Below are 14,838 nucleotides of genomic sequence, written 5' to 3' on the forward strand. Positions count from 1 at the left end.
CAATAAAAAATAATTACAAACATTGTGCAGCAGCAGAGCCAGTGTAAAGTTCACAAAGGAGAGTGCAAAAACGAAAAATATGAAATGAAAGAAAAGACAACAGAAAGGACTCTTAGAGGTTGGCACACCCTACTCGATGCTGTGCTATAAGGACAGTGCATATGGATTCATGTAGTCGATAATACCACATTGCTGAAGGTGAAACAAGTGCAGCAAGTCAATAGAACTTGTTTAAAAATCTCTTTATGTGGACAGAGAAGAGGCTAAGAGGGGAAAACCTGCTTCGTGAGAGCACCATTGAGTCCTCCTGTCACACAATGTGAGATGTGTTGTTTGTCCGCAGGACGCCTTGAAGAGCAGCTTACGTACAGATACGGCCAAAGCCAGCCCAAGAAAAAACGAGAAGTTGCACAGAACCGATGACTAAAAACAACTTTGAGAGCAATGTTTAAAAGACGAACTGTATTGTCATCATTGATCACAAGGCTCTCTCTGATTTCTGATGAGTTCCAATACACAAGCAAATACGCAGTGTGGGTAGAGAGAAAGATGCAATATTTTGCTCAACATCCTTTGACTAAAATGAAAAAGGCAGCTATTGCCAAGTGGTTAAGATAAGAGACTGCCACCATGGGGATCCCACTTGAAGTCGTTGACAAAAAAAGCCCTTCAGCTTTGTCAAGTGTGGACAGACAAAATTAGAGAGGATTCAATGGACCATCCAACAACTGCCAGACTCGGGGCGGTGGCGTCCTTCAGCAAGACATTGAAACTCTGAACTTTTCCCGAGGCACAAAGTTGCCCCCTGTGTTTACTACTGCCTTGAGGTAAATGCAGAGGACGGATTTTGCGAGTAAACATGTATTCATAGAAATTCTTCTAAAAAACAAATGCCTTAAAAAAAACCTGTGACCTATGTTCAGCACCTATATTCTTCATTCGAAATAATGATAAAAAATATAATGAAAAACATTACAGTAATTTGTGGACTATAAACTGCACCTGAATATATGGTGCACCAGCTATAATTTGGGGAATTTTTTGTTTTGTTCATATATAAGCCGCACTGGACTATAAACCGCAGGTGTTTTAATGTTTAATTTCCATATATAAGAGAATATGCAATGTCATAAAAATGATGAAAAATCCATAGAAAACCCCACTAGACTATAAACCGCAGAGTTCAAAGCTTGTGCAGAAGGTAGTGGTTTGTAGTCTGGAAAATACAGTATGTACTGTATATCTGAATAAAGAAGAAAACAGAAGAGGTGAAAATATTCAGTAGTTTATCAAAACAAATAAAATAATATTCCACGACAACAGATTTTATTGTGGGTGAAATAATGCTCGGATAATGGGATGTATTCTGTCCTGGCAAAACCGTTTTGAAAACAAATGAGCGCAAAGCGCATTGCAGGCTTCTTCCTCGGTCTGAGTCATCAGTCAGGTTGTATTTAGAATAGAGATGCTAATTGCAGTGCAATTCCCACCATTTATCATGGCGTGACATATACGAGGCATCCTATTCGTTCAAGATTCAAAAACATGGGGAAACGGCATGTCGCGGGTGGGAAGGATTCCAGAGGTTTAAGTATTTTAAAGCTGGTAGGCTACAAAGACTCCATCTCCACTGGCACGCTCACATAAAACACCAATAATCTGCTGCAAACCAGCTGTCACATATAAAAACCTTTGAAAACCCACATCTAGAAAATGATGGTGAACCAAAACAGAGGAGTACAGTATATTCAACTTAGTTCAATGGTGAGCACCCCTTCCCTCTGTCAAAAAAAAAGTTCCCAAATCTAGTACTGATAACTGCGCCATGCATGGGAATAAAGCGATGGTAACAAATAATTACTTTGAGAATGATTAAAAACCGAAGAGCACAAGATTTGGAGTCATCAAACAAATCTAATGGGAATTTATCTCGTTAGGTTCTGAGGGTTCACAGGTCAAATGCAATTCCTCCGTTGTGAAGGATTGCTGGAGATGATGGCAAAACTTCACTTTCATTATCACTGAGTGTTCACTCTCGTAGCTCAAAATTACACCCATTTACCAAAGGGTGCTCCCACCACATGAGGAAGAACGATAGTGATGTAAACTGCACAGTGTGAGACCACTGCCATCAACAAAATTGGACCAAAAAAAATGGCATTTTGTGATTTACTGCAGCCCTTACTGTAAGTATAGGGCTTTCTTCAATCACGCTCCTTAATGCACAAACCATTAGACTCTGTCCAGAAAAAGAATATACCCTGGTGTCTCAATTATAGACAAAGACTGAATCTCGACAGCAGCCTTCTGTGGCCATAAAAGGAAATGGCTATCCATTTTCTGCTTCATCTCTCGCGCAACTGAGTCCTGTCTGCGTGTTGGGAGCACCAAATTCCTCTTTCCAACTGAATTGTTTCATTAATAACCACAAGTGCTGTAGCTAGAGTTCCAATTAAAGTTAGAAAAAGATTTGAGTTAAAAAAAACATATATTTCTTTGTCCCATAACAAGTGACTCTGTGGTCTTTGCTTATATGGAAACACTTTCAGCTTATGAGTATGACTGCAAGTCTTGGAAAAAAAAAAAAAAAAACTAAAACAGAAGGTTAAAAACTGGGAAAGATGCCACTACAAAAAAGGCCTGAGTACACTTTACATCGAATCACAATTCACAACTGCGTGGGTAGCAAAAGAAAAAAAAGTTATTTTAAAGTCAGTTCATGCTGGCATGATCTTATTGTATGCAAATGTCGTATTAAGACACGGGGAGTGATGTTCTCTGAGGCGGACTTGAATCGCAAGCCTGCTTTGATGTTTTGCACGATCACCATGTAACGCTCATGACCAGTATGAATAACTAGAAAGAAGAGGATACATTTAATGTAAAGGGTGCATTCCCAAGGGACAAAATAAATGGTTTTGAAGTCACCTTTGGTCACAACAACTATTCATCTCTGTATTTACAGCACCCATGGAACCGGAGGTCAAGTAGTCGAGATGACATGCACACATCTGTTTATCAGCCACTTGATTTCTATAAGAGTTAACACTTTTTCAAAAATGAAGGTCAGCACATCACCTCTAAACAAACTACGAGAACCAAGGAAGGTCGCAGAAGGGCTTGCACTGCTCTTGATCTCACTACCATAGACTGATAAGGCTGCTGGAAAACGCACTTCCAAAACGGATTATCTGTGTGGGTAGCTCAGTGGGTCTGACAGCCGGCACACAGTGTTAAGTGAGGCAGGCGAACACTAACGCTGTATTTATTTATTTTTTTCTGCGTGCGAGGACTCACCGGATAATTCTCTTCAGAAAATAGAACCTTATCAGTGGGTTACGGTCCACCCTGATGAATGTTTCATAAGTGTGGTGTATTCATACTACCATTAGCCGGGGAGACTCGCAAATCCAAGGACACTGTTGTCCAAGCTGACAATGTTGTAATTGCTACTTGACACATTTCCATACTTTCAGTTTGTGCTTTTCCCTGCTACAGCAGAATAGAATAATGTGAATGTTGGAGAGATTTTACAGATTAATTCAGGAGTCCGGTCCAACTTTTCAGATAATTTTACTTTTAACAAAAGCCAAGCTTTAGGCAGTCCCATAAGTAACGTTTTTCTTTCTGAAGACATCCACATAGATTTTGAATTAAGATAGAAATGTGACCACCCTCACAATGTTTCCAACCACTGCTTTATTGTAACTTCCCAATAGCTACTGACCCATTTAAATGAAACCGGCCAATCAGAAAGACCTCCAGTTCACAAGAGGACAAAACACAGTACAATGGAAAAAGCACAATGCAACCCGTATTAGGATGCTGGTCAATTGCCAACTGTACAGGTGTTGAAAACATTGAGTGACCTTCCTTAACCTGTTCATTTAAAATCTCTTGGGGTAAAGGTTTGAGTATTATCTTCATTCTACTAGATTCAGTCTGCATGGATATTTCTTTGTTTATTTAGAAGAAACACTCAGGAATTGGAGTCATACACTTTATGCATAATGCATTTAGTGTCCATTGAACCAGAAGTTTAGTTCACTTAAGCGTGGCTTAGTACAGTTTTGCTACTGTCAAGTGATTTGTAGGAATAAAGACAAGTTATAGCCTCTGGGAATAGATGTTATCATCACACATCTACATTTCATTTCGATGACAGGGTAGTAGCAAGCCAGCTGCTTCAGGCTGCTGTGTATTATGTTGAGCTGAATGCAGACAAAACACACATGCTGAAGACAGGGAGGATAAGTTAAGGGTTAAGTGGTTTTGGACATAAAATAGAGCACAGTTGAACAGGCAGAGCCAGTAATAATTAACACTGAATTTTGATGTTGCAGTAGCTGTGATGACCACAATTAGTTTGACATTGCTGGGAGAAAGCGGCTTGGGTCACAGCTGGATTAGGCTCCGGTCACGTTTGCCGTGGTGGAGTTGCGATGGCCGGTGACACGAGTGAACGCCTGAAGCACTCCCGACTTGCTCTTTGGTAGAATGTGCTGGTGGATGAACGCGCTCACCATCTGTCACAGTTGGTCACAGCGTGGGTGGGAGCGGGTCAGTGAGGAAGGTTCATCTTATCTGTCACCTTGCTCTCTGCTACTGCCTCCATACCGTCCATTTTCAGCCCAAACGCAAAGCTTGCAACTGAACATTTTAGGCTCCAAAAGCCGCCTCTCCACCACAACGATGCCAAGTCAATTCTCTGCCCACCACGGGCTTTTGAGGAGATTTTCCAAATCCTGTTGCAAACATGGGAAGTTTCAGATGGAAAAAAAAAAAAAGTTTCTGCACTTGTTGCTGTGTGATCAATATATTTTAACTGGGACTTCTGCTGCTCCCAAAATTGAGTGAGGCTGTACTTTAAGTGTTCATCTCAAATGCATAAATTAATTTTGTGAAAGTGAATTTTGTTTCGTTAAATGATTTTATGTTACAATCTCATTAATTTCCAGATGATCCAGGAAGTAATATAAAAAGTCTCAGTATTTTTCTAATTAAGGTCTGGTAAAATCATCAAAGATCAATTGACAATAAAGCTGACTTTGACTTTATTTATCAAAATGTACTTAGTCGGCTTCAACAAACGCTCACCATGAGGAACAATGCTTCTACCTAATGGTTTGTTTCCCTTGCAGACATAAATTGTATATTTTTCTCGTATACTCCAAACTTTATTAAAGGAGACGTGACCGCAGATGATAAACAAGTGGAGAGAAAAGTATTTGCTGGTCTCTATAATTATTCTCATTTTTTAGTTCTTTAAGCAAGGCGACTTTTAATTTCGAAAAGTCAGGAGTAAACGAGAGAAGTGAGTTTCTGCACGAGTTGATCTCCACTGGTGCTCCTTTGGACCATGAAATTGTCATTTGTTCTGCCGGCATTACATCAAATGAGAGATGGAGGTCGCGCCAGGTCTGCTACTCGGCACAGAGTTTATTTAAAGTTTTTATCGGACGGAATATCCACGGGTAATTATATTTGGTAGTGGAGGCATGGGCAGGGGAGTTCCTGCTTAACCCACACATTGTCTCCACACTGTCAAAGAGGAAACAATGCTATCTATTCATAAGGCTGGACAAAAAAGTCACAAAAACACTGAGCACATCCATCATGCAATACAAAACCTTGCATAAGGTTAGGTATGGAAGCAGAGGTGAATTTGAATGTTTGAATATTTCAAGATTTTTTTTTTTTTTTCAAGTATAAGGACACAATGACGCACTTGGTGTTTAACGTCTTCCGAACCGCTTATCCTTTAGGGGGGTCACGGCCATGCTGGGGCCTACACCAGCAGTCTCTGGGCAGTATGCGGGGCACACCCTGAACTGGTCGCTAGCCAATCACAGACATAACAACATAGGGTCAGACAAAAGCTTTAGGTTGAATCACGTCCATGCATGTGGTCACATAAAACTCCATCAAATCTTGTGCAACTTCTGCTCAATTAACAACCTAGGAACCAAGCCCGTGTTTTTTGCTTTTCAATTGGTATTTTTGGGGTATATTGGCTGCTGATGCCACCACATTGTTAGCAAAAAGGGAAAAACAAACAAAGAAATAAAACAGCCCTGTAGGAATGTGGTGCGCACAAGTCTTGGTTGATGGGTCCAATATGGCTCAACATTAGGTTGACAATAACAACAGAAGAAGTAAAGTAACTGCATTTAGTCGTAATGTAAAGAGACTTCGAACCACTAGCAGTGATTACTTCATTACATCATCCATTGCCGAGCTTCAGAGTTAAAGACAGATTAGACAGCCTTACACTTTTACGTATTTATGTGATGGAAATTGACCTTTAAAAAAAAAAAAAAACTCTGTGGACGTAGATTGGGAACAATTTGGAATGGATGATTTCAATTTCTTATTGTTTTAATTATGAAAACAGATTGGGTTTAACTGGAGTTTCCACTGCAGTTATACACACGTTGAAATTTGCTTGCTAAATTGTTTTGCTGTTTTGCATTTGTATGCAACACAAATGTGTTTGAGGCACTGAGAAGCCCCCCCCCCTCCCCCCATAGGGTAGAGGCTCTGGTGGTCTGTAAATAAACATTGCCCACTTTGAATTATTTCACTCATTTTTATAAGAATGCACACAAAGCATGAGTTGAACCTTTCCTCACCGCAGTGCTTCTTGCGTGACATCATGGCTTTTTATACATTTCTAAGATCCAAAGACAAGACCAAATCATCCATGGTTAACGTCAACTGTGCATTTTTTCCTCAACGATTCTGCATGTGGACAGTAATAGGCTGAAATAAGCAGCAAAAAGATTACACTATGGAAATCCATTAGAGAGGGAGAAAAGAGGAACAGACAGAAGGGATTATTCTGGACAGCAATATGGGAGAGTACGGTGATGAGTGTGAGGGAAGAAGGGTGACATTGACAGTGCACCACCACCAATAACAACACGAGCAGATCAGGGGTGGCCACAACACCACATGGTTGTATAAAGAGATGGAAGAGAAAGAGAAGGAAGGGAGAGGGATGTTACAGGATTAAGCCTCGGAAAGAAAGAGGGATAAATGAAGGAGAAATACAAAGAGTGAAGAGATCCCATCTTCCAAACAACAAACCGAGAGCCATCAGCATCCTGCCTTTGATGTTTACTACGTTGAACTAGCGCTAAGAAGCAAAGAGAGTGGTGCCGGCGGTCGTGGGAAAGCCAAAGAGAAGAGGGAGCCATCAGCATTATGAAAAGCATCTGGCCCAGAGGCATATGTAACAACCACTTTGATGATGCTACCATTTACTTCACGTGGGGAAGTGAGAAAGAGGCGCAGGCAGCGTTGTGATGGAAGGGACACCGCGTGGAGATGGTTCCAGGCTATAGAGCCGAGGTGTCGAAGCCAAACCAAAGTTTTTAGGCCCAAAAAAATAAAAAATAAAGCAAATATAATAAATTAAGGACATACAGGCAAGCTGTACACCCAGCAGGCGTTGCAGCCAGCCATTTGAAATAAGATGGAGACGATAACGGGTCTGGTTAGTATGAGGCAACGGACCTCTTTGCTAGTTTGATGTACAGCACGGTGACATATACTGACCTGGCCTTGAGACAGCACTAGTGGTGGTGGGTTCAATAATTGCTACAGGGGAGGAGAGGGGGGGAGGGAAAGGGGAGGGAAAGAGGACATTCATGTATTATTAACAGAATGGAGACGTAACGTGAAAAGGAAGAAAAAAATAGAAGAGCATGCAACGACAAAAGGATCAGCATCTCTGTGATGAGATGCAACCTACACATGCTCAAGACTTCCTGTAGTAGAGATGTCTCAGTCATGTAAATAGAAAGGATGCTTGGAAACACCACATTGAGTGAAAATGTCAATCATACTGCATGCCTCGTGCCGTCAATATAAATGGTCGTCTCTCTGATGGCTACAATTTTCTATGTGACTGCTTTCTTACGGGATGTATAGTATATAATTAAATAACACTTTATACCTTACAGACTCCTTGAAATGAGTTTTGAGCAGTGGTCAAGTCTCTTGCAAATGAGCCATTGATAACTCTTTACTGAAGGGCACCTTAGTGTTACCAAGTTCAGAGCTATCGGGTTTCTTGTGGCTGTTTGTGCTCACGGGACAGTTCGAAGTAAAAAGCAAGCCCCCTATCAAGACAGTGCATGGATTGTATTTTCACTCGTAGAGGCACCACTTCATCACCAAGCTGCCAAATTACACTTGTCAATTCAGAGTGCAGATTCGTGCATTTGGCGCATGCAATGGACAAACTGCCAGAAATAAATATCATATATAATTCAAACACATTGGTCGAATAGTAATGGTAACCCAGCGAGAATTGCAGGGGAAGATATCTGGCTGCACCATTAATGACATTTGGGGGATGAAATAATGTAAAATCTAGGGATGTTCAAAACTTTATGGGAACTTTTTTTTTTTTTCATAGTCCAGGTTTTAAATGCCACGTGTAGACACACCCGGGGGTCAGACAAGGTTTACAATACATAGGAATTTCTCAACTCTGCGCAATTTGCCTTTTTATGACTCCAAATACAAAAGATGGACCAGCTTCAACAAAAGGTGTTATGAGAAGAAGGTACAGTATCGACAGTTTCAATCACGTTGTCGGTATTTGTTTGTCTGCCACATTGGAGGACGAGATCGTTTCTGTATTTCCCAAATCACTTTCAGCAAACAACATTTTTAACTGATGTTAAGTTCACACTGCGTGAACGAGCTTTAAAGGCTCAAAGAGAAGCAATGAGGTGGTTATGCTGCTTGTTTTGTTCAGCTATGCATTTGGGACATGTGCCCACAGTCAGCTGTTCAAACTCTTTGTTCTATCCACAAAGGTGTGAGCTACTTTATTCCTCACAGCTCGGTGACAGAAGAAGAGCTTCCATGTCACTAGGGATGTCATGGCAGCCTTGCTCATACAGTACCAAAAAAACAGACCAGCATGTTATCGGATTTTGCATTAGGATTTTCCATCTAAGTCAAGAGCCTATCCAGACTTCTAATTTGAAACAGATTACAAATTTAGTATTCAATTTATCCGCACCATCTACTATTGTCTGTTGTTTACTGACTTTGTTGTCTTCTACTCGAATAAGCCATCAACAATTAAGGCCCGTGTGGTTTCATTTCATTTCATCATTCCTTTTTGAAGCTGAAAATGTGTAAAGATCAGCATTCATGTGGCTTCTCCACAATGCATACGGGTGCAGGGGTAGGTCGAATGCATCTTTTCTTCATTGAATGCTTCCACTTCAACTCGTCCTCCGGGAGCAGATATGTGAAGACAATTTCTTTTGAGTTCTTTCTTCAAACAGACAGTCTCAGGCTATCTGATTAATATTTTAGCATGAATTATCAGTGAATCCGTCCAGCTCTCAGACACTCAGTCGCTCCATTTCTGTCTGGTACATGTCTTTTGACTGGAAAAGTCTCCCTTTTGGATTTGCAGTGTTTGCCAAGATGCAAACGAATAAAACTGTTTCAACAATTTCTTGAAGTTTAACAGCTATTTCATTCATTTATTCATAAATATGGTTGTAAAATTGGCGTTAGTTTCTCTGCAAACTGCCCTATACCATTATTCATTCTGTCATTTTTTTATTCTGCCCATAATATGTATCCTCCTGCAGGGCATCCATGATGCTCACTCATCCTGGGATAAACGTTCCTTGCTTCAGGAAGATGTTGTGACGTGGGCGTTATGTCTAAAACCCGTTGGGCTGCAGCATAAACACATTGTCATAGCACCAAACGTTTCCTCATCCCAGTGAAAAAAAATGTTAATGGCTTTTTGATTGCCTAAATATGTAAATTCAAGCAAGTAAATGGTGCAATATTTTTAGTCAGATTTTAGAAGAAGACAAACATTAACATGTCCCATATATGTGAGTGTTTAACATAAAACCACTGTGACAAACACCAACCGAGAGTGCGTTATGTAAGGATTGACCTTGGGTGATTGACATTTTCTTATACAAGTAAAAAGAAAAACTAGACAGGAGTGATTTCAAACTCTGATGAGTGCAACTTGCAGAAGGGTGCATCTGTAGGTTTCATTTTCCACCTGGCTTCAATAATGATTTATGATTATGGCCCAGGTCTCACTTTTAGCTGTCATCTCCCTGCTCCTTGACTCAGACACAATCACACAGCGTGAGCAAACAACATCATGTCAGCTGAGGAGACATGTCCGAACGACACCTACATGTGCTGATTAATAGGAGTGACAATCGAACACAATGCCCATTAACCAGAGCCAGCAGTGACTCTTCTGCCTGAGGGAGACTGGGCGGTGATGGAGAGAAAGTGAGTTACTACTTTTTTCTTCATCAGTCTCTTCTGATTACAGCTTGGGGGGAGGTGGGGGGGGGGGGTGTGTGAAAGCAGAGGTATAGAAGAAGCAGAAAGCTCCACTGGGGCTAAGCCGAGGTGGGCTGAGGGTATAAGAGCTTGACCAATTAAGCTGGAGGACTTCTCAGAAAATTGGAGAGAGCAGCTTCACTTCTTTTCATCAAATTTTACTTCTATCCTGCAGTTGAAATGGGAAATCGAACTGTAGTATGTGGTTACCCAAAAAGAAAGTGGGAATAACACGAGATAGACAATAAATAAATAATGGCTACAATTTCTTTTGGTGTTTCCAACTAAATTCAGCTAGACACACCCACTTAGTGAGCAGGTCGAGTTCAATCCTTGTTTTCTGTTTCTGATGAACTTTTTTTTTAGGCATGCAATACACATGTCATGTCAGCTCTGTAATGCTCCATGTTTGTCTTTGTTCACAGGCATTAACATTCATTTATGCATATATAATCAGTTTATACCAGCATGTTTATGGAACTAAAGGATTTAAACACAGCTAGAGCCTGCTGCAAAATCAGCAGGCTGCTTATCTTTGTTTTTTCTTGAATGTCATTGAAATAACTTTTGATTGTTTGTACATAGTCTGTGTTTATCATTTAAACATATGCTCAAGTTTTACAATTTCAGGTCACAAGTGGTACACACAGCAGAGTCATACCGTCACTCACAAAGGACAAACATTGTCATAGTTGTTCCTAGTTAATGTAGCCAAACGGCAAGAATTTTGCTCTATTTCTAAGCATTTCAAAATTGCACATTTTTGCAGAAATTTTACATTATATAAAATATATGTATATATATATATATATATATATATATATATATATGAGTACACTTAAAATAATAAAGATTTGTCATTGGATATCAACGCTTAAGATATCTGAATATTAAGAACCAACAAAGCTGAAGTCAGAGTACTGCCCCTTTTTCATACAATCAGGACACATAAATCTTCAGACCCTTCTCCACACAATAGCCATGTTTTGCGTCCACTTGAAATTCAATGCAACGTATGACGCTCGGTGAAATATGCAAGCCTCGTTCGCCTTCCCATCTTGCTCATCAATGGCTATTGACTGCTTCTAAAATAGCTCCCCAAAGTCACCTGTGGTCTCACCTCTGGATTCTGTTATTTGCATCTGTGTACCTGTGAGAGTGCACCACGGTGATTGCTTGCCTTTCCTCATTAAGGGCGACAGCAGAATTGTCCTTTCTCCACTCATGAGTAAAAAGGGGCGAGAGGACACACTTTTTGTGTGTGTGAAAGAAGAAGATAGAGGTGTAAAACAATGACACGGGACGAATAGGTGACGAGGAAAAGATAAAAGAAGGAATAAGAGAATCAGACAGAAAAGTAAAAGTATGCCAGAACAAAGTTGTGGGTGGTTGAACAACTTATGCTGAGGGTTTCTTTTTTTCTTCCCTTTAGGCCTCGCCGGCGTCACATTATGATCATCCATTGGAAGATCTGAGGTATTCTTTTGATGTTCTATGTGCATACACAAACAGGACTGCAAAGTGCTCCTTTGACAACAGCAAATGCTACAGAAATATATTTTTGGATTCCCGGTCCCTGGCTTACGAGGGACAATGTTATCATCTAAGGGTGCTGCGCAAACTGGTGAATAATTCAATTCACCTGTTCATATTTCATCACCGAATACATTAAATTGATTTTTCCCTTTTATCCTTGCTCTACATCATTGCTCTTCAATCCTTAACTGGCATTGCTTCTCGCAGCTTGGCAAGTGCATTAGGTGGACAAGATAACGGGATTCTGTCTTATAGGTCACATCCAACAGAGGCTCAATAACACATTGTTTGTAAAATGCCATAGTTGCTCCACTACTGCCACACTCTATTCACGCTCACATTTTGTCTCAATTAATTGGTGGGTGAATCATCCACTTGAACACATAAGCCCCTGTCCTCAAACAGACAGCTCCCTTTTTTCCTCTCAAGAGAAAAGCTAATTATGCCTGTACATAGCAGCTAGCATTCATGCACAGAAATTAAAGAAATAACTGTTATCAACTAAATCAAATGACATATGTAGCCAAGCCAGTGTCTCAAACAAATGAAATTGATCAATTATAGTATTATTTATTACGGTTCCTTTAGGATTCGTCTACATTTGTGAAGATTGGATTATGTGGCAGGCAAAACTAATTTATCTCCTACTTTACAACCAATACACAGCAGTCAAACTTTTTTTTTTTGTAAGTTTGCAGACGACACCACAATCATCTGCCTTATTAATGACGGTGACAATGACATATTGATAGGAAGACTAAGAAAACTGCCACAGCTAAATATTTGTATAACTGTTATTGATCGCTATTCCACACCAATGGACATTTTAACATGCTCAAAGACTCTTTGCATCATTTGCACATTCGGCTTCTATCGTAAACCCTGAACCACTGGTCACTTTATACAGCCTGTATCCCACTGAGTGGCAAATTTTAACATCGTTAATGTTGATTTTTCATCAGCATTCAGTTAAGGTCAAAAACGATTGCGAACCTTCGCCGGTCAGTGGCATACCGGCTTGAATTGTAGGATGATTTTCTCCATCATCTACATACACAACCATCATTGTATCATAATCATTACACTTTATTTTTGCTTGATGACTGCATAATTTGTACAGCTGTCTGCATTTTGTGCTGAAAAACTATTTTTGTTTCACTAGTTGCTTGTCATTGTAATGACTACCAATCAAGCCCGTCATTCAGTTTGCGATTGTTCGGAAGATCTATTTATCTCATTTGAGGTGTATAAGGTTCATGCCACACCCTTTGTGTCCTATTGATTCAAAGTTTTTCCGTCCTTGGGTGCGGTTTAGGTCTTTTTCTGACATACTGCGGACCTATCCTCAATGATTCATCTCTGTAGATTTTGGCAAGATTATAAAATGATAACAGATCTGTTCCAGCATTTGTGATAGGTTTGTACTTTCCTCTTTACCAACCACATTGGTCTCTGCCACTTCTTCCGACATCTTAGCCTCCTCTAATGCACACTGGCTTGAAAAATTACTGAGGGCGTGTAGAGAAGCAGGATGTTCAATTCTATTCTAGGTTTGGGCTCTTTAGGCATCCTGTATCACGCTTGTTTCTTATTTGAGAGACCTCTGAGGCATATGTGGGACTCTCCAAGATGGGATGTCTGTGCAGGATATCTCCAAGGAGTTAGTTTACTCAACACAATTTTAATGGCAATTTCAATGGTAAGTATGTAGGTAAGGAATAGGCGGTCAATGTTAACTGTATAATAATCTAATAATAATAATAATCGATCCTGTTCCATGAGAGACTTCGTGATCATGTCAAAACCTTTATAGACAGAATATCTAGGTGAAGCCAAAGGGTTTGCTTTTTTGCAAGTGATGTGGTTCTGTTGGCTCAAGAGATCTTCAACTATAAGTGGATCAGTTTGCAAATGATTGTGAATCAGCTGGGATACGAATCAGCACCTCCGAATCCGAGACCGTGCTACTCAGTCGGAAATAGGTGAAATGCCCTCCGGAGTCTTGTTCACGAGTGAGGGAGGAATGGAACAGAAGAACGACAGGCAGATCAGTGCAGCATTGGCAGCGATGTAGGCTCTGTATCGGTCTGTCGATTTAGTGGTCAATCTAAGTTCCTATGGTCACCTGCTGTGGGTCGAAATAACATTCTTACACAGGGTGTCGAAGCGCTTCCATACAGATAGGGTGGTAAAACTGAATCATCCGATTTTCAGTGTCAAGCTGCTGCTTTACTGGATTGAGAAGAACCAGATGAGGTGGCTCGGGCATCTTGTTAAGATGCCTCTCGAATGCCTCCCTCGAGAAGTGCTTAGGGCACATCTCACTGAGAGGAGGACAACTCGGAGATGATACTACGTCTCCTGGTTGGCTTGGGAATGCCTCACAATTTCTTCAGAGGAGTGGACGATGTGGCTGGGGAGAGGGAAGTGCTTAAGATGCAGCCCCCATGACCTGACCTCAGATAAGTGGAAGGGAACGGATCGATGGTATTTTCTTGCAGACGGTTTGCAAAAAATATAAATATTCATCCTCGCTTTTAGAGTTGAGTCTTGCAAGACGTCTGTATGATAATTAATGCCAAGTGGGTCTCAGTAGTTTGTCTGTGTTCATACACAATTCAAATGTCCATGGTTTTCACTCATACAATATTTCAGTCATCTGTATTGTGTGGTAGTCTCTTGCCTTGAGTAATAACTATTCTTGGGATGTCTGACAATTTGTGCACCAGCACTTTGGCTTTTAGTCTCCTCCACCTTTTGAACCTAGTTTGATATATTAAAAAAAATATAAAAGTTATGAAAGGTTTGCCTTGCAGTCTTCTTTTGCAATCACCCTTTTCAGCATTCATCTTAACATCGCTGACCTCTGTGCTGCAATTGTGCTAATCTTGACGTGAAACTAAATGTCAATGCTCATGCAAAATTTCTAAGTAGACCCACAGCAAC

At 40.4% G+C, this 14,838-nt stretch overlaps 1 protein-coding gene across 5 annotated transcripts in view; it reads right to left on the bottom strand.

Annotated features, from left to right (window-relative positions):
• The window catches only part of negr1 (neuronal growth regulator 1), a 113,105-nt gene that overhangs the window by 17,632 nt on the left and 80,635 nt on the right, over positions 1-14,838 (bottom strand). For 3 of the 5 annotated variants that reach the window (XM_085928361.1, XM_085928365.1, XM_085928362.1), the window contains one exon: positions 7,561-7,602. The exons of 1 other annotated variant lie outside the window; for it this stretch is intronic. In XM_085928361.1, coding sequence (XP_085784487.1) covers positions 7,561-7,602 — 42 coding nt within the window. Of the gene's footprint in view, positions 1-5,561; positions 5,839-6,632; positions 6,674-7,560; positions 7,603-14,838 lie in introns of those variants that run through there. One more of the 5 variants, XM_085928364.1, reaches the window with a different exon arrangement.

Source organism: Syngnathus leptorhynchus, chromosome 13, assembly GCF_054491065.1.
Source record: "Syngnathus leptorhynchus isolate UIUO chromosome 13, UIUO_Slep, whole genome shotgun sequence".
In the NCBI taxonomy this organism is placed as follows: Eukaryota; Metazoa; Chordata; class Actinopteri; order Syngnathiformes; family Syngnathidae; genus Syngnathus; species Syngnathus leptorhynchus.